Source organism: Eumetopias jubatus, unplaced genomic scaffold (assembly GCF_037043125.1).
Source record: "Eumetopias jubatus isolate StellerSeaLion01/CBP00866 unplaced genomic scaffold, mEumJub1_p1.0 scaffold_10, whole genome shotgun sequence".
In the NCBI taxonomy this organism is placed as follows: domain Eukaryota; kingdom Metazoa; phylum Chordata; class Mammalia; order Carnivora; family Otariidae; genus Eumetopias; species Eumetopias jubatus.
In genome coordinates, this window is record NW_028274816.1 from 62,457,647 (window position 1) to 62,477,503 (window position 19,857).

Here is a 19,857-nt window from a genome sequence, read left to right on the forward strand (position 1 = left end):
AGCAGGAGAGCCTTCACCCACTGTGGTCTTGCAAGGTCCAGAGGGAATCGGAAAAACAACACTTTTGAGAAAAGTGATGCTGAAATGGGCAGAGGGGAACCTCTGGAAGGACAGTTTCACATTTATCTTCTTCCTCAATGGCTGTGAAATGAACACTATGACCAAGACCAGCTTAGTGGAGCTTATCTCCAGGGACTGGCCTCAGTCTTCAGAGCCAGATGAGGACATCTTCTCTCAGCTGGAGAGGATTCTGTTCATCATGGATAGCTTTGAGGAACTGAAATCTGACTTGGAGCAAATGACTCAGTTGTGCGATGACCAGAGACAGCGACAGCCAATGCAGATTATCCTGAGCAGTTTGCTGCAGAAAAAAATGCTTCCAGAGTCTTCTCTGCTTATTGCATTGGGAACAGTGGGCATGAGAAAAAATTATTTCTTATTGCAGTGTCCGAAATACATAACCCTCTCAGGATTCTCTGAACATGAAAGGAAGCTGTATTTCTACCATTTCTTCCGCGAGAGGAGTAAAGCCTTGAAAGCCTTCAGTTTTGTGAGGGGCGATATGCCGCTGTTTCTCTTCTGTCATAATCCCCTTGTATACTGGCTGGTCTGTACTTGTATGAAATGGCAGCTGGAGAGAGGAGAAGACCTTGAGATTGTGTCTGAAAGCACCACTTCTTTGTACGCATCCTTTTTTATTAGTGTATTCAAATCAAGAAATGAGAGCCGTCCACCGAAGCAGAGCAGAGCCCGACTGAAAGGCCTGTGTTCCTTGGCTGCAGAGGGAATATGGACTCGCATGTTTGTGTTTTGCCATGGGGACCTCAGGAGGAATGGGGTATCTGAGTCCGATGCCTTGCTGTGGATGGGCATGAGACTCCTTCAAAGGAATGGCGAATGCTTTACCGTCATACATGTGTGCCTCCAACAGTTTTGTGCCTCCATGTTATATCTGCTCAAAGAATCCAAGGACAGTCCTAACCCAGCCATTGGAAGTGTGACCCAGCTTGTGGCAGCAAGCACGAGTCAGGTCCAAGGCCACTTGTTCCAGATGATAACATTCTTGTTTGCATTTTCAACTGAAAAAATAACCAACATGCTGGAGACATCCTTTGGTTTTCTCCTGGCCAAAGAGATAAAGCAGGAAATAACCCAATGCCTTAAAAGTTTAAGTCAGCATAACTCTGATCAGGAGGTGGTGAATTTCCAGGAATTGTTCAGCAGTTTGTTTGAGACCCATGAAAAAGAATTTGTAGTACAAGTGATGGATTTCTTTGAGGAAGTTAGTATTTATATTGGTAACACAGAAGACTTGGTGATATCTGCATTCTGCCTAAAACATTGCCCAAATTTGCAGAAACTTCACCTGTGTCTAGAAGATGTCTTCTCAGATGACTCTGGATCCAGCACAAAGTGAGTCCATCTATAATTTCTCCCACCCCCCATGCCACACACGCCATACTTGTTGCTTGTTTCAGGTCCCAGTGGATCCTTCATGGAGCCTTATACTTAAAAAAAAAAAACAAAAAAACAAAAAACCATGGCTTTTTTTTTTTAAGATTTTATTTATTTATTTGACAGAGAGAGAGTTAGCAAGAGCAGGAACACAAGCGGGGGAGTGGGAGAAAGGGATGCAGGCTTCCTGCTGAGCAGGGAGCCCGATGCGGGGCTCGATCCCAGGACCCTGGGACCATGACCTGAGCTGAAGGCAGACGCTTAACGACTGAGCCACCCAGGCGCCCCAGCTTTTTTAACCAGAGAGACTGCTTTGAGTTCTGGCTCTGCCATTTGCTAGCTGTGTCACCATGAACAGTAAGTTCTTAAGTTTTTCTATCTGTATAAAGATGCGTGACACTTTACCTACTTGGTGGGGCCAATATGAGGTTGAAAGGTAAGCAGGTTTTATTGTTGCCATGACTATGCTTCCCCCCCACCCCCACAGCATTTGAGCATATCCATCAGGAAGGGACTCTTGGAAGCTTGTGAGTGGTTTCCTTGGGCTTCTCTTCTCCTCTTTGCTGGTCTAACCTGTATCTTTTCACCAGCTGGTTCAGATTACCAACTCACACTTCAGTTCTAATAATCTATTAATAGATTATTTTTACTCCTCCAAAAAATATATATATCACCTTTCATGGTTACACTTTTGGTTTTTAGTCTTTTAAATTGAGGTATAATTGACACATAGCATTATACGAGTTTCAGCACAACATCATGATTCAGTATTTGTATATGTTGCAAAATGATCACCACGATATGTCTAGTTAACAGCCGTCACCACACATAGTTACACAATTTTTTTTCTTGTGATGAGAATTTTTTTTTTTATTTTAAGTAAACTCTATACCCCACGTGGGGCTTGAACTCATGACCCCAAGATCAAGAGTTACATGCTCTTCTGACTGAGTCAGCCAGGTGCCCCATGATAAGAACTTTTAAGATCTGCTCTCTTAGCAACTTTCAGATATGTAATACAGTATTATTAGCTACAGTCACCAGGCTATACATTACATCCCCAAGACTTTATTTTATACCTGTATGTTCTTATTTTTGGATATAGTTCTCCATTTTGCTGGTGGATCACCAAATACCAACCTTCATTTACACCACAACTAAGCATTGTCACCTAACGGAGGAAGAAGTGTAGACTGAATACGGTTGAGTAGCTTGTCCAGAGTCACATAGCTAGTAAGTGGTTCAGATGGGGTTTGATCCCAATTGCTCTGGCATCCGGGCCCATTTCCTTAACCACTAGGCCATATTGACTCAGTGTACCTGACTGCCCTCTCCTTGTTCAGGCACAGGTGTCCATGGGTCAGCTTTGAGGGGCCCTGAAAATGGCGTCCTGCTTGTTTTGTGAACGTGTTGAGCTGCTTTGAGCCACTGGAGAGTCACAGTCTTCGTTCTCCCCGTACTCTCAGTAAGAAGCTCTCCTTTTGGTGAGACCTTTGCTCTGTGTTCACCACCAACAAGAACTTCCAGGCGTTAGATTTGGACAACTGTAATTTCAGTGAAGCCTCCCTGGCGATTCTCTGTAAGGCTCTGGCTCAGCCTGTTTGTAAACTCCAAAAGTTCATGTAAGTCGGATGTTAACCGTTCTTTAAGTAACTGAGTTTCATTCTTTCTACTCTGGCTTTTTTGGAAAGGCCAATGTGTAAGCACAGAGCTACAATCCACTGTCTCAAGAAAAGTTTTGGAACACTTTCCCTGATACCAATGTTTTATTGAGCAAGAAGCAAACTGTTGGCAAATGGGGGGGACTTCAGAACCAAACATGGTCAAGGGGCTCAGTCCCCAGTCACCACAGGTCAGTTTCTAAGCACTAATGGGGAAGTGCTTGGTTTTCTGCGCCAGAGAGCACTCCCCTTCTCAGGGCGCCAGCTCGCTTGCATGTAGACTGTTAGTAGAAAGCTACAAGTTCACGTTGACACGAAGAAAGTGTAAGTTTTTAAAGCAGAGTATGCATTTCAGGGACATCAGTCTTACGTTTGGATTACATGACCATGTGTGTTTTGGTTTGGGGGTACATTTGGGGTTTTCCTCTAACAGATGTTTTATTTATTTATTTATTTAAAGATTTTATTTATTTATTTGACAGAGAGACACCCCGAGAGAGGGAACACAAGCAGGGGGAGTGGGAGAGGGAGAAGCAGGCTTCCCGTGGAGTAGGGAGCCCGATGCGGGGCTCGATCCCAGGACCCTGGGACCATGACCTGAGCCGAAGGCAGATGCTTAACAACTGAGCCACTCAGGTGCCCGACTCTAACAGATGTTTTAAATGTAGTGGTTGCAGAGCCACAGAGAGAATTTGGTGACACTTGCTGGGATGTTGATGGGTGAATAGATGTTTCCCAGGTAACGAAGGGACCAATGGGAAAATAGCCCTAAGTTCATGAAGGAGAAAAATAATAAGAATAGACATAGAGACAAGGCAGCATTTATAAAACAGCTCTTTAGCACAGAGGCGGCCGCTTTAGGCACATTCCTTATCTGTATTGTTTCCTTTTAATCCTCAAACGGTCTCACTGTCACCTTAATACAGATCACACACAGAAGCCCAGAGGAGCACACAGCTACTCCCTGGTACTTTGGATATCTGGGTTTGCCTGGGTCATGCTCTTCTCTTCACCCCCAGAAGTTTATCTCTTTCAGCTTAAATGTAACTCCTCCTTCAGCTCAATGCTCACTTCTTTTTTTTTAAAGATTTATTTCCTTATTTGAGAGAGTGGGGGGGGGAGGGGCTGAGGGAGGGAGAATCTCTAGCAGACTCCCTGCTGAGCAGGGAGCCCAAAAGTGGGGCTCGATCCCAGGACCCTGGGATTATGACCTGAGCCGAAATCAAGAGTTGGCCACTTAACCTACTGGGCCACTCAGGTGCCCCAGAGCTCACTTCTTCATGGAAGATTTTCTATGCTCCCAAAACACTTTTTATATGTCTTTTTTTTGGTCATAGTTATCACACATCTAATTATTGGTTGCTGTCTTTGTGCAGAAGAGCTAATATAGTAGGTCTGAGACTGTTGTCCTTAGAAAGGACTGCTTGCTAGGTTGGCCTTTGGCTGGCATGTTGGAACTTGGGTTTTGGGGAGAATTCCCACCACCCTAATTGATAAGAAAGGCTCGCTGTTCCCATACTGTGTAAACAATGTGGTTTATGCTGAAGACTTGCTTTCCTTCTGTGAGTCTGAGATTTTGTCTCATGCTGGGCAGTGGGTGCCTCTGTGACCATTCCGATAAACACCCTGGGTGCTGAGTCTCCAAAAAGCATCCCTGGTAGATGACTTTTCACGTGCATTGTCACGGTGTGTTGCTGGGGGAATTTAGCACGTCCAATGGCGACTCCATTGGCAAAGACCCTTGGAAGCTTGCACCTAGTTTCCTCTGGATTTTGCCCTTGTGCCTTTTTCCTTTGCTGATTTTGCTTTCTGTCTTTGCACTGTAATCAGTCATAGCCATGAGCGCAACTATATGCCAAGTCTTTTGGGTCCTAGCAGGTCACTGAAGCCAGGGAAGGTTTGGGGACAGTGTTTCTGTGTTGAGTACACCACCATGGTGGGAGAGGTGATACCTCTTTGTCCTCATATCTCCACCAGCTAGCAAAACACAGAACTTGGTAGGGGCTCATTAAATATCTGTTGAGTGAATGAATGGATCCCTGTATTATGAAAATGGGTTCTTTATTTCAGATAAGGAAACTGACTGAGAAATGAACTGATAAAGACCCCACACAGAGTAAAATGTGGGTCATTGAACTTTTGTTTTCTTCTGGGAAATTTGATTTCCCATAACTAGGAAAAAAATTTCCACTGGGCGTGAAGAGAAGAGCATGGCTATATGGTCTGATCCCTTCCTTCTCCCTCATTTATTCTCCACATCAGGCTGTGGCCCGAGGACAGTAACTCTCTTTCAAGCCCTTGACCAAGCTCATTTCTGCTTTGGAAACTTTGTTCTGGCTCTCCTCATTTCTGGACAGTCTTTCTCTAGACTTCCACTTGGCAAGGGCTTCCAAATGCTTTCTCTGACTTCCACTCCCCCAGACTGAGCAGCCCCCACCCCAGTCACTCCATAACTGCATCCTGTGGCTCTTGTCATGAAATTGTGTCTTCCCCTTTGTCTTGCATCTCTCTTGAGTATGGGATGCCAAGTTCTGTGAGTGTCTGGTCCTGGACCATCCCATTCACAGCTATACCCTCCACACACCTTGGCCCACGGTTGGAAGGTCAGGATTTGCTGGATGAAGAGAGGGCATGGGTAGTTTGTGGTGGTTTAAGGATCATCCTTTAAAGCAGAAGATCTTGTGTCGATAAGTATCTGTATCTTTCTCCGGGAATGCCTTTAGAGTGTGGGCCTTTCTTCTGTTACTTACCCACCTCCCATCTTACAGCAATGCTACCTCTCATGTAGGTATCACAAAACACCAAATTGTTACTGAAGAGTGTGTGGCTACTTTGGACCACTTCACTGATTTCTTAGCTTATTCATGCTTCTGTGTCTTGTTCTGTCCAGCTGAGTTCATTGTTCTCTCTACGTCATTGTGTCCAGTGGCTTTTCCAAGAGACTCTATGAGTCCAAACTTGGAGTAAATTTGAGGCTAACATCCTCTCCCTTTTAATGGTACCCTTTAATGATGAGAATGCACATTGAATATTGGAGATGCTTTTTCCTTATTTCTTTGAGTCTATTGGTTTATTTCTCAAATCCAGCTTTGTAGAGTAGAGATTTTCTCCCTAGTTTTATGGAGGTATAATTTACATATAATACCATACTAGTTTTAGGTGTATGACATGATGATTTGATAAATGTATACACTGTGAAGTGATCTGGTGCTTCACTTCACAGAGTGACACATTTTTTTTCTTTAGAACTTTAAGAGAGGTGCCTGGGTGGCTCAGACCGTTAAGCCTCTGCCTTTGGCTCAGGTCATGATCCTGGAGTCCTGGGATTGAGGCCTGCATCGGGTTCCCTGCTCAACAGAGAGCCTGCTTCTCCCTCTGACCCTCACCCGGCTTATGCTCGCTCGTGTGTTCTCTCTCTCAGATAAATAAATAAAATCTTAAAAAAAAAAAAAAACTTGGGGACGCCTGGGTGGCTCAGTCGCTAAGCGTCTGCCTTCGGCTCAGGTCATGATCCCAGGGTCCTGGGATCGAGCCCCACATCAGGCTCCCTGCTCGGCGGGAAGCCTGCTTCTCCCTCTCCCACGCCCCCTGCTTGTGTTCCCTCTCTCGCTGTGTCTCTCTTTGTCAAATAAATAAATAAAATCTTAAAAAAAAAACTTTAAGAGAATTTGAAGATCTACTCTCTTGCCGCTTTCAAATATACATGACAGTATTATCAACTGTAGTCACCATGCTGTACGTTATATTCCCAGGACTTATTTATCTTATAACTGGACGTTCATATGTTTTGACCCCCTTCACCCCTCTGACAACCACCAATCTGTTCTCTGTATCTAGGAGTTAGTTTTTAGATTCCACATAAAAGTGGAAACACACAGTATTTGTCTTTCTCTGCCTGACTCATTTTACTTGCAGATACAGAGATTGATACCATTTTCATTCTTGTTCAGTTGTAAGTCATTTCTTAAAAAAAAATCCTTTGGTAGTATTTCAGATTCTTCTTTATCCCTCCTAGTTTACCAATTTCAATGGTAATGGATCCCTGCGTGGAGTTTGTTTAACTTAATTTTCCTGGCACTTACTGGGACCCTTTCAATTGTAGAACTGACAAATGATTACTAAAGTAAATAGCTTTTGGGAGTTGTGTTTAAGTTCAGGAAAACTATCAGAATTGCTTACTTCTGCCCTAGTAAGGAGGTAAAAACTTGAAACCATTTGTCTTAATGTCATCAAGATAAACTTAGATTTTTATAGGGTTTGGACCTAAAACTTTAAAGAAAGATTAGCAAGCTAGGGCGCCTGGGTGGCTCAGTTGGTTAAGCATCTGCCTTCAGCTCACGTCATGTTCCCTGGGGTCCTGGGATCAAGTCCCATGTTGCGCTGCCTGCTCAGGGGGGAGCCTGCTTCTCCCTCTGCCTGCCACTCCCCCTGCTTGTGTTCTCTCTCTCACTCACTCTTGAATAAATAAAATCTTTAAAAAAAAGATTAGCAAGCTCATTATACAGGTTTCTAGTGAAGTCAAAGGAATAAGGGAAGCAACATGGGGAATATGGTCAATGGTATTGTATTTTTTTTTTAAGATTTTATTTGTTTATTTGAGAGAGAGAGAGAGAGAGAGAGAACGATCTGGGGAGAGAGCATGAGCCGGGGGAGAAGCAGATTTCCGGCTGCAGGGAGCCCGCTGCAGGGCTCGATCCCAGGACTCCAGAATCATGACCTGAGCCCAAGGCAGATGCTTAACCGACTGAGCCACCCGGGCGCCCCTAAATTTTAATTTTGTAACCATCATGATACTATTTGTTTCATGAAGAAACTAAGAAGTTAATCTGTATTTGCCCAACCTTGCAAAATTATCCAGGAGAAAAGCAAAAATTAGAGTCCAGTTTTCTATAACCCTGGAAACTGGTTCTTCAACAATGGCAGAGATGGTCTTCTGTTGTTATTATTATTGTGTCCTTTAGGAAAAAAAAAAACCATAGTTTTTAAACAAATGGATCCTTTCTTTGGGGAGTGCAGTCTCGTGCATGAATTCAAATACTGCATCTCCCTTTTATGTTAGGCTCCATGCTAGAGCTGCAGATGCAAAGAGACATAAGCATAGTGTCCTCATCCTGATGGTGCTTAGGATTTAATATGGGATCAGTCTGGCTTGCCTCCCTGTTAGTGTGTGTGGTGGTATGCAGATGTGCAAGGACTAGGAGAGACAGGAGAGGACCCAGCGGCTGGGTTTCTGCGCTTGTCCATTGTCTGAAAATCCCAGAGAGAGAGAATATATAGGTGGGAGTAACCAGGTGTCTAACGGTGTTGTGAACCTAAGTGTGGCAGGCAGGAGAGGTTGGGTGGTTCTTACTTTGTGCTTGGACTCCATGGTGTGAGTCCACCTTTTCCCCAACTTTTGTAGATATAATTTTGCTTCTCACCTTGGAAGTGGCCCCTACTTGCATAAGGCCATTCTTCACAACCCTCATCCGAAATACCTGAACCTGCATGGCACAGGCCTCTCCTGCACGGATGTCAGGCAGCTGTGTGAGATGCTGAAACACCCAGTGTACAGCATAGAAGAGCTGACGTAAGTCTCAGGTTGTCTGTGCGTGGGGATGCTTCTTGTCCAGCACGGAATTCACAGTTTGAATATGCCCATTTCCTTCCCCCATCAACATTTGTCTCCTACATTGAAAACTTTTCACCTCAGCATCTCCAGACCTCTCAGAAAGTTTGTTCCAGCTTTCCTTTCTTTTTCTTCTTTTTCTTTTCCTTCTCTTTCTTCTTTTTCTTCTCCCTCACTTCCTGTGGACACCTGACCTGCCTCTTCTTGGTTCTACCCTCAACGTCAACCATGCCAAAACCAGAACTCCATTTTTTCCCCCCTGAAGATATTCATCCTCATCTTAAAATGAGAAATCATATTAATGATCACAAGTGTGCTCTTGTGAATCTGGTAGGTGACTACATGGAGGTCAGAAGGGAAGCCATTTGCCCCAAATCATTTCTTCCTCTTGAAAATTATCTGGGATGCTCCTCCCATGGTTGGGTGGTTTCTAGGCAGCCTCAATCCATATTTCAGCAGAAAGCAAAAGGGGGAAGTCATAGAGGTAGCAATCAACAAAACCAAATCATTAAACCCACCTGGAGAATATGCTCTTCTCTCTCCTAGTTCAGCATCTCTCCTTTGCTATAACAGTTGCAAATATAATTAATGGATTCATATACACTTTGTTAATTGTAACTCAGTCAAGATTCTTCAGGAGACAGAGGCACAAGCCATGCATAAGAGTTGTTCGAACACACAAGCTTTCTATAGATCCTGTTCCTCATCTGAGCTGTTTCCACATCATGACATTTGTTTCCTCTACTCTAGCTCTCTCTACTCAGGGGGAACTTACAGAATTCCCTAGTATTTTGCTCTATTTCGTATTATGTCGTTTGCATAAGGTTTTAATATTCTACTTTACCATAAGAACTGGGCAACAGATCTAGAAAACCAGGGGTCAGTGTAGATGTTTATTGCTGGAAACTTTGCCTCTTTGGAACAGACCATCCGTATGCTTGACTTCAGTTTTGTTTTGGGGGTGAGAGGTGCCCCAAATCAGGTTCTTCTCAGATCATTAGTTCTCAACAGAGGGCAGTTTTTTCCCTCAGGGAACGTCAGTGTCCGGAGACATTTTTGATGGTCATCATTGCCTTGGGAGGATGTTACAGGCTTATCTAGCGGGTGGAGGCCAGGGATGCTGCTCAACATCCCACAACACACAGGATGGCTCCCACATCAAAGAACTTTCCAGTTCAACATGTCAGTAGTGCTGAGATTGAGAAACCTGCTCTAGCCTCCAAGATGCTCTGGTGTTTTTTTAAAGATTTTTTATTTTTATTATTTATTTATTTATTTTATTATGTTCAGTTCGCCACTGTATAGTACATCATTTTTTAAAAAAGATTTTATTTATTTATTTGACAGAGACACAGCAAGAGAGGGGACACAAGCAGGGGGAGTGGGAGAGGGAGAAACAGACTTCCTGTGGAGCAGGGAGCCTGATGTGGGGCTCGACCCCAGGAGCCTGGGATCATGACCTGAGCCAAAGGCAGACACTTAACCACTGAGCCACCCAGGCGCCCCATACATCATTTGTTTTTGATGTAGTGTTTAATGATTCATTAGTTGCGTATAACACCCAGTGTTCATCACAACACATGCCCCCCTCAACACCCATCACCCAGTTACCCCATCCCCCCACCCACCTCCCTTTCCACAGCTCTCAGTTTGTTTCCCAGGGTCCAGAGACTCTCATGGTTTGTCTCCCTCTCTGATTCTCCCCCACTTCATTTTTCCCTCCCTTCCCCTTTACTCCTCCATGTTACTGCTTATGTTCCACATATGAGTGAAACCATATGATAATTGTCTTTCTCTGCTTGACTTATTTCACTTAGCATCATCCCCTCCAGTTCCATCCATGTTGATGCAAATGGTAGGTGTTCATCCTTTCTGATGGCTGAGTAAAATTCCATTGTATATATGGACCACATCTTCTTTATCCATTTATCTGTTGAAGGGCATCTTGGCTCCTTCCACAGTTTGGTTATTGTGGACGTTGCTGCTATGAATAGCAGGGTGCATGTGCCCCTCCTGTTATTACATCTGTATCTTTGGGGTAAATACCCAGTAGTGCATTTGCTGGGTCATAGGGTAGCTCTATTTTTAACATCTTGAGAAACCACCATAGTGCTTTCCAGAGTGGCTGCACCAGCTTGCGTTCCCACCAACAGCGTAAGAGGGTTCCCCTTTCTCCATATCCTTGCCAACATTTGTTGTTCCCTGTCTTGTTAATTTTAGCCATTCTAACTGGTGTAATGTGGTATCTTATTGTGGTTTTGATTTGAATTTCCCTGATGGCAAGTGATGTTAAGCATTTTTTCATGTGTCTGTTAGCCATTTGTATATCTTCTTTGGAGAAGTGTCTGTTCATGTCTTCTGCCCATTCCTTGATTGGATTCTTTGTTTTTTGGGTGTTGAGTTTGAGAAGTTCTTTTTTTTTTTTTTTTTTCATTTTATTATGTTATGTTAGTCACCATACAATACATCATTAGTTTTTGATGTAGTGATCCATGACCCATTGTTTTCATATAATACCCAGTGCTCCATGCAGTACGTGCCCTCCTTAATACCCATCACCGGGCTAGCCCATCCCCCCATCCCCCTCCCCTCTAGAACCCTGTTTATTTCTCAGAGTCCATAGTCTCTCATGGTTCATCTCTCCCTCCGATATCCCCCCCTTCATTTTTCCCTTCCTTCTCCTAATGTCCTCCTTGCTATTCCTTATGTTCCACAAATAAGTGAAACCATATGATGATTGACTTTCCCTGCTTGACTTATTTCACTCAGCATCATCTCCTCCAGTCCCATCCATGTTGATGCAAAAGTTGGGTATTCATCCTTTCTGATGGTTGAGTAATATTCCATTGTATATATGGACCACATCTTCTTTATCCATTCATCTGTTGAAGGGCATCGTGGCTCTTTCCAATTTGGCTATTGCGGACATTGCTGCTATGAACATTGGGTTACATATGGCCCTTCTTTCCACTACATCTGTGTCTTTGGAGTAAATACCCAGGAGTGCAATTGCTGGGTCATAGGGTTGCTCTATTTTCAAATTTTTGAGGAACCTCCACACTGTTTTCCAAAGTGGCTGTACCAACTTGCATTCCCACCAACAGTGTAAGAGGGTTCCCCTTTCTCCACAACCTCTCCAACATCTGTTGTTTCTTTCCCTGTCTGTTTTTGCCATTCTAACTGGTGTAAGGTGGTATCGCAATGTGGTTTTGATTTGAATTTCCCTGATGGCTAATGATGATGAACATTTTTTCATGTGTCTGTTAGCCATTTGTATGTCTTCTTCATAGAAGTGTCTTTTCATGTCTTCTGCCCATTTTTTGACTTTGTTATTTGTTTTTTGGGTGTTGAGTTTGAGAAGTTCTTTATATAACTTGGATACCAGCCCTTTATCTGAAATGTCATTTGCAAATATCTTCTCCCATTCAATGGGTTGCCTCTTAATTTTGTTGACTGTTTCCTTTGCTGTGCAGAAGCTTTTTATCTTGACAAAGTCCCAAAAATTCATTTTTGCTTTTGTTTCCCTTGCCTTTAGAGATATGTCTTGAAGTTGCTGTGGCCAATGTTGAAAAGTTACTGCCTATGTTTTCCTCTGGGATTTTGATGGATTCCTGTCTCACATTGAGGTCTTTCATCCATTTTGAGTTTATCTTTTTGTATGGTGTAAGAGAATGGTCCAGTTTCATTCTTCTGTGAACAGCTGTCCAATTTCCCCAGCACCATATATTGAAGAGACTGTCTTTTTCCCATTGGATATTCTTTCCTGTTTTGTCAAAGATTAGTTGACCATAGAGTTGAGGGTCCATTTCTGGGGTCTCTATTCTGTTTCATTGATCTATGGGTCTGTTTTTGTGTCTTCTGCCAAAACACAATGATGTTTTGTGATCACAGCTTTGTCATATAGCTTGAAGTCAGGCATTGTGATGCCCCCAGCTTCGGTTTTCTTTTTCAACATTCCCCTGGCGATTCGGGGTCTTTTCTGGTTCCATACAAATTTTAGGATTGTTTGTTCCAGCTCTGTGAAAAATGTCAATGGCATTTTCATAGGGATTGCATTGAAAGTAGATTGTTCTGGGAAGCATAGACATTTTAACAATGTTTATTCTTCCAATCCATGAGCATGGAATGTTTTTTCAACTTTGTGTCTTCCCCCATTTCTTTTATAAGTGTTCTGTAGTTTCTAGATATAGATCCTTTACCTCTTTGGTCAGGTTTATTCCTAGGTATCTTATGGTTTTTTGGTGCTATTGTAAATTGAATTGATTCCAGATTTTTTATTTTTAAGTCATCTCTACACCCAGTGTGGGGCTTGGACTCACAACCCTGAGATCAAGAGTCACACTCTCCACCAACTAGCCAGCCAGGAGCCCCTATGAGATATTCGCTTAAACTGCATTAAGGCTCAGACCAGGGTTTTACAGCCTCAGAACTATTGACAGACAATCAGATAATCAGGCTTTTTGAGCTTCAGATCGTTCTTTGCTGTTGGGGGCTGTCCACAACAATGTAGGATGTTGAGTAGCATCTCTGGTCTCCCTCTACTAGATGCCAATAGCACCCCTCTCCCTATTGTGACAAACAACAATATCTCCAGACACTGACAAATGTCCCCTTGAGGTGAAAAATCTTTCCCTATTGGAAACCACTGGCTCAGATTTTTCCCCTAGCTTTGGTGGAAAGCAATAAGGGATTAATAAATAAAGTCATGTAATTACACTTGTGCTTTTAAAATCTGGAATGTAGATGGCGGATCTGCTGGTGTGAGACTAGAGGCTGGGATGTGGTTCATGGCCAATTTTGCATGAGCAGCTCGAAGCCTGTGGTCATGTCCCACATATGTCTCACGTGCAGATTGGGAATGTGTGACGTCACAACAGAAGCTTGTGAAGACATTGCCTCTGTCCTTGTCTGCAATAAGAAGCTGAAGCTTCTCTCCCTGGTAGAAAACCCCCTGAGGAACGAAGGCATGCTGATACTGTGTGATGCCCTGAAGAACCCAGATTGTGTGCTGGAGACACTGTTGTAAGTCTGTCTGGGCAAGTGGGCTCTGGGGAGACTGTGAAAGTGTGCACATGCACCCCTTGATAGTCAAGGTGACCAAATGCTCACTGAGGGAGCCTGTAGAACACAGACTCTGTAGTCAGACCTTTGTTCCCTGCCTTTGTTGCCCTGTCAGAAAAACAGCCAACTCAAACACCTCCTCTATAGAGGTGCCATGAGGTTGAGTTCAGGAGTGCGAGACCTGCCCTTAGGTGCATCTCGTCTACTTGAGAGCCCAGTAAATCCTGGTTATCGTGAAGGACCCATGCCTTTGATATACTGGGTGCTGGGGACTATTGAGACAAGGCATTCATCTAATTCCTTTTAGGAACAGGGTTCATACGTTCTAGGTTATTACTGGGATTCTCCAGAGCTGCCATTTCTCTCCTGCTGCAAACATACAGAGTGAACTGCATCCTCTGCTTCAGGCGGTTGACTAGGGCAGCGGTAGAGTGGATTCTCTGTTTGTCCAGTGAGGCCACATGGGCAACTTCGTGTTAAATCAGGCAGACTGCTCTTGTGCCTTAAAGATTTTATTTATTTATTTGAGAGAGAGAATGAGAGAGAGAGAGAGCATGAGAGGGGGGAGGGTCAGAGGCAGAAGCAAACTCTCCGCTGAGCAGGGATCCCGACGTGGGACTCGATCCCTGGACTCCAGGATCATGACCCGAGCTGAAGGCAGTTGCTTTACCACCTGAGCCACCCAGGCGCCCTGCTCTTGTGCCTTAAAGTGGGGACAGGTGCAAGAATACCAAATCTGTGTGCATGCATGTGTAGTCCAGACACACAACTTTGTTGTGTGCATGTATGTGTGCATATAGACATATGCATTGCACACATGCACACACAGTGGCATCTAAGGCAGTAGAGGGAAGGAGTACTATCACTGAGATGACATTCTAGACTGTATAAGAAAAATCAACAGTAAAATATGTTCCCAGAACATTAAACATCGAAACCAAACTATGAAAGAAAGAAAGAAAGAAAAGCTTTGATCTGTGAAGATTAGAATGAAAAATCTTCAAGGGTATGAAAGAAATGACACATTGGAAGGTGGAAAGATTTGGCTATTAAATAACTGACTGGTATTACACAATGAATAGAATTAACATGTACTCAATGACTGGTAATTAAAATGGGCTGTATTTTTCTAAAGAGTTCTTCAAGATATATCACTTAATGAGGTTTTTTGTTTATTTGTTTTTGCACTTGAATCTTTATTCCTTAAAAATACGTGGAATTTAAGAAACAAAGTAAACAAACAAAGAAGGAAAAAAAGAGACAAAAAACCAGACTCTAAATACAGAGAACACACTGGGGGTTGCCAGAGGGGAGGTGGGTGGCAGGATGGGTGACATCATGAAATAGGTGATGGGGATCAAGAGCACACTAACCATGATGAGCACTGAGTAATGGATGGAATTGTTGAATCACTATATTGTACTTCAATAAAAAAATTTTTTAAATGGAAGACTACTGAACATGGAGGAATGTCACTAGTAATTTTAAAAGCAAAAATGTTCAACAAAATGATACCCTTTACAACAAATGCACAAAATTTTGAAATATATTTCACTTGGCCAGGATTCTGCAAAATGGACAAGTTTATACTATGATGCGAAGTATTAATTTGGTGAGTTTTTTTCAAAGTTAGCAAATAAGTCAAAGCGAAATGAAAAATCCTAAAAGGAAGCCTCAGGACTTCAAAAAAAATTTTTTGGGTGCAAGGCAGTAATTCAGTATAACTTAAATTGGCAGAAACTGTAAAGAATACAAGTGGAGATATTCAGGGAGTGCATAGAGTAGTGAAGCCACTGGATCTTATATTATGCAACCATTAAAGTATTAGTGAATTTTCAAAATGCTGGAAAATGGTTATTTCATTGAAAAAAGTATGAATGATGTGTCCATTTTCTGATCTCAAAACGAGAAGACCAGAAGGAAAACCCATCACAGGTGAGCTGTGTTTGCTTATCAGGAACTTATGCTTTTTTCCTGCCAGAGGTCACGCTCAGGGGCCCCCTGAAGCCCAGGTAAGCAGCTGGAGTGAGAGGGGCTGGGTGGGGGTGCTGGTGAGTTAGGAAGCACCTGCCTCTCCCACAGGAGAGTTTCTGCTCCTTTCCACCATGTGACCATCTGCCGTGGAATTCCAGGTAGCTGGCTTGCCTGTGGGAGGTAGAAGTGTGGAATTCCATGTGAAATCTCTTGGTTCTCAAATGTTGACTGCTAATTTTTTTTTAAAAGATGTTCAACATAAGGTCACCTAAATTCATTACATCCAGGGGTCACGTTCAGCTGTGAGCTACCAGGTTGTGACTTGTATCTTATGCCTTCCACTATTTTCCAACTTTCCAACAGTGGTTATACAAGAACTCAGAACCACAAAACTAATTTTTCAATAACATTTTAAAAGAAAAATCATGTTAAGTAGGACGTCATCCAGCACATTCCACCAAATAATAAGTATGCCATGTCATGGAGAAGGGATGACTTTGGCTAATGTTACCCAGCTGATGGCGATCTGACTTGGAACTGGAATCTGAGAACTGGAATTTGAGAAGCCCTATTCCATATTCCACATTTTTGCTTCTGTGTTTCTGCAGCTGCTACATGTTCTAATCCTCTTACTTTTCTCAGATGACAATGGAATATGAGGAATGACTTGCAAATTTTGCATGTGGCTTCATGAAAATATTACCAGAAGAGCTTGAGTGGGTTGACCAGTTGAGTGTGTGTGTATGTCTTTACAGGCTGATGTGCTGTTGCCTCACCTCTGTGGCCTGTGACTACATCTCCCAAGTCCTTCTGTGCAACAAATTCCTGTCCCTTCTTGATCTGGGGGTCAAATTTCCTGGAAGATAATGGAGTGGCACCTCTTTGTGAGGCACTGAAGCATCCAAACTGCAATATTGAGCAGTTGTGGTATATCTGGCTATGATTTACGTGAATGACAGAGTTCTTTTTTTTGGATATCAGCATCCTGGGAAGGAAATGGGAAGGGGTAAAATCATGGGGTCTGCTGAAAGAAAGCAAGGCTGAACGTTGACCCTGCCTGATACTTGTGGGAGTGTCCAGTGGCACTGACGTGTGTGAGCTTGACCAAAGAGCTTGACAGGACTTGGTAGGACACGCTACTCTGGAGTAGGGTCTCTGGCCCCCAGAAGACCAGAAATGGAGTCCCAAGTGCCCTGGCTAGCTGGGTGAATTGTGAGGTGCCTCACCTCTCCTCCAGTGTGACATGAAGATAATTACATTTCCCACATCAAAGAATCGAGGTGACCAGAGGGAATAACATATGTAAAGTACTCTTACCAATGGCTTGCCCAAAACAAGTGCTCAGTAAATGATGGCAGAAGGCATATAGCATAGATATCATTCACGGTTTCTCCTGGGCACTGTAAATAAGATGAATTGGTAAATGAAATGCTCCAGTATCTCTGTTTCCATGGTTGTCGATTTTATGGAGTGTCACACGCCCACACTCATACACACACGAGTGTGGGTTGCAAGTATATGTGTATATATCATGGTTTCTTGATCTTAGCACTAATGACATTTTGGCTTTGATCATTCTTTGTTGTGGGGAGCGGCTGTCCTGTGCTTTGTAGGGTGTTTAACACCATCTCTGGCTCGTACCCACTAGATGTCAATAGTACCCTCTCTCCCAGTGTGGCAAACCAAAATTACAGGCATTGTTTGATGTCCCCTGGGGTGGGGAGGAGCGACAAAAATCATTCCTGTTTGAGACTCACAGAGACGCATACACACATATATGTATATGTCAGACTCATGAAAATATGTACACATATGTTAGCAGGTGGTAAGTACTGTGGGGAGCTCAGAGGTAGGGCACAGACTAGGGACATAAGACTATATAAAATATTCAGGGAGGTCCTCACCAAAGGTGACATTTGTTTAGAGATTCGGAGGAGGTGAAGGGGTAACCCCACTGATATTTGGGCAGGAGTGTTGCAATCAGTGAGAACGGGAGCCGAGGCCCCAAGGGGAGCAGAGACAGGCAGCAGAATTGCAGTCCAGCATGTTGGGCAGGAAGATGGAGGCCCGTGAAGTCATGGAACCATCACCATCACCATCTCAGAAGTACTTGGGTACTTCTTCCTTCGTATGAATAAATGAAAACAAGCCAAGCTCTGTGAGGTGGGACCTCATGATTGTGTCTGTCGGTGTGTATTTCCCCCCAGGTTGGTGGGTTGTTGCCTCACTTCTCTCTGTTGTAAGGACCTCTCTGCTGTTCTTGTTTGCAATGAAGAGCTGAAGACCCTGAAACTAGGGAGCAGTGACATCCAAGACGCAGGTGTCGAGCAGTTATGTGAAGCTCTGAAGCATCCGGACTGTAAAGTAGAGCATCTTGGGTGAGTGTCCACTGACTGCCTTTATGAGAAGGCGTACCTATTTCAAGAATAGGAAAACCTCAAGGATTGGTGGTACATAAAAGAAGCAAGTTTAAGAACAAGTGTGTCCTGAACGATGTGGTAAGTAAAATGCTATCCCATGAAGCCAGGGCTTGCTCAACTTTGGCTCTATTGACATTTGGGACTGGTTAGTTCTTTGCTGTGGTGGGGAAGGGGGTCTCGTCCTGCTCATTGTACGATATGCAGCTGCATCCCTGGCTTCTCTCTATCCATGAGATGCCAGTTTTACTCCCCAGGTGTGTCAAATGTCTCTAGATATCGCCACATGTCCCCCAGGGGACACAGTGTCCTTGGTTGAAAAACACTAGACTAGACTGTAAAGTGCCCTGTGATTGGGATGGGGTTTGGGATTTGGCATCTCACAGTGGTGTGCCTTCTGGTGTGTGTTTCCCTGTTGCAGGCTGGAAATGTGTCAGCTCATCAGTACCTGCTATGAGGCCCTGGCCTCGGTTCTCACTGTCTGCAGATCACTGAAGAGCCTGGATCTGGACTGGATTAGCTTGGACCATGATGGGGTGGTTGTGCTGTGTGAGGCCCTGAACCACCCAGACTGTGCCCTGCAGCAGCTCCGGTGAGTGGATGTCCTTTCCCTCAGAGTCAAATCAGCCCATGGTAGGTTTTCCCAGTCTTGGCATGACTGACATTTGGGTTGGGAGTCCTTTGCTGTGGGGACTGTCCTGAGCATTGCGGGATGCTGAGCAGCATCCCTGGCCTCTCCCTGCATATTATTACATGCCCATAGTACCTTCCTTCAGTCATGATGATCAAAAATGGGAACTTCAAAGTTGCTAAGAGACAAGATTTCAGTTGTTCTCACCACAAAAAAGAAACTATAATAATGTGACATGATGGAGGTATTAGCTAATGCTAAGTTGGCAATCATTTGGCAATTTAGAGATGTATCAAACCAATGTGTTGTATACCTGAAACTTATCCAATGTTCTATGTCAATCATATCTCAATAAAATAATAATAAATTAATTGAAAATTAAAACAGAAGAGCTATAACATCCATTCCCTGAAATAAAAAAAACGAACATCTCCAGATCTTGTCAAATGTCCCCGGAGGGGCAGAATTGCCCCAGGCAAGAACCACTGCCTTACGGTAAACACCACCTCCTGCTCACATTGTCCATAAAGAAGGAACATCAGCTCAGACATGGTGGCTGGATCTATAAAGGGCTGAGCAGTTCTGACCCAGGGGCACTTTCCTGGAAGTGCAGCAGTCGGCGTTGTTCTGAAAGTCACATTTGCATGTGAAGTGTATGCATTTGACATCCGTAGAATGAATATTTGGGTGCCCTCCATACGCCAGGCCCCTGGATGACATGCTGAGGAGGAACAGAGTGGATCACATCCCTATTCTCCACATTCCTATCCTCTAGGAAAAATACGTGCTTTCTCTGCACACTCAAAACGATCTTGCCAGTCACTTCTCGGGAAGAATGGCTTAGAAGTAGGCACTGGGATGTAGAGAGGTGAACAATCATGTGTAGAGTCAAGAAACCTTTATTTCTATTTTCCCAGCCTTTGCAAATCTCCTTTTGATGAGGAGATTCAGACGCTGCTCACTGCTGTGGAAGAGAAAAATCCCCACCTGACCATTTCCCATCTTCTCTGGGTCAACGAAGAGTACAGGATCGGGGGTGTGCTCACCTGA

At 43.7% G+C, this 19,857-nt stretch overlaps 1 protein-coding gene across 1 annotated transcript in view; it reads left to right on the forward strand.

Moving 5' to 3' along the window:
* NLRP9 (NLR family pyrin domain containing 9) overlaps nucleotides 1–19,857 on the forward strand; it is a 33,182-nt gene extending 13,325 nt beyond the window's left edge. Inside the window, 9 exon segments of the mRNA XM_088027027.1 lie at nucleotides 1–1,413; nucleotides 2,922–3,077; nucleotides 8,518–8,685; nucleotides 13,576–13,746; nucleotides 16,515–16,608; nucleotides 16,610–16,686; nucleotides 17,967–18,137; nucleotides 18,598–18,768; nucleotides 19,725–19,857. Of these exon segments, the coding sequence (XP_087883153.1) occupies nucleotides 1–1,413; nucleotides 2,922–3,077; nucleotides 8,518–8,685; nucleotides 13,576–13,746; nucleotides 16,515–16,608; nucleotides 16,610–16,686; nucleotides 17,967–18,137; nucleotides 18,598–18,768; nucleotides 19,725–19,857 (2,554 nt within the window).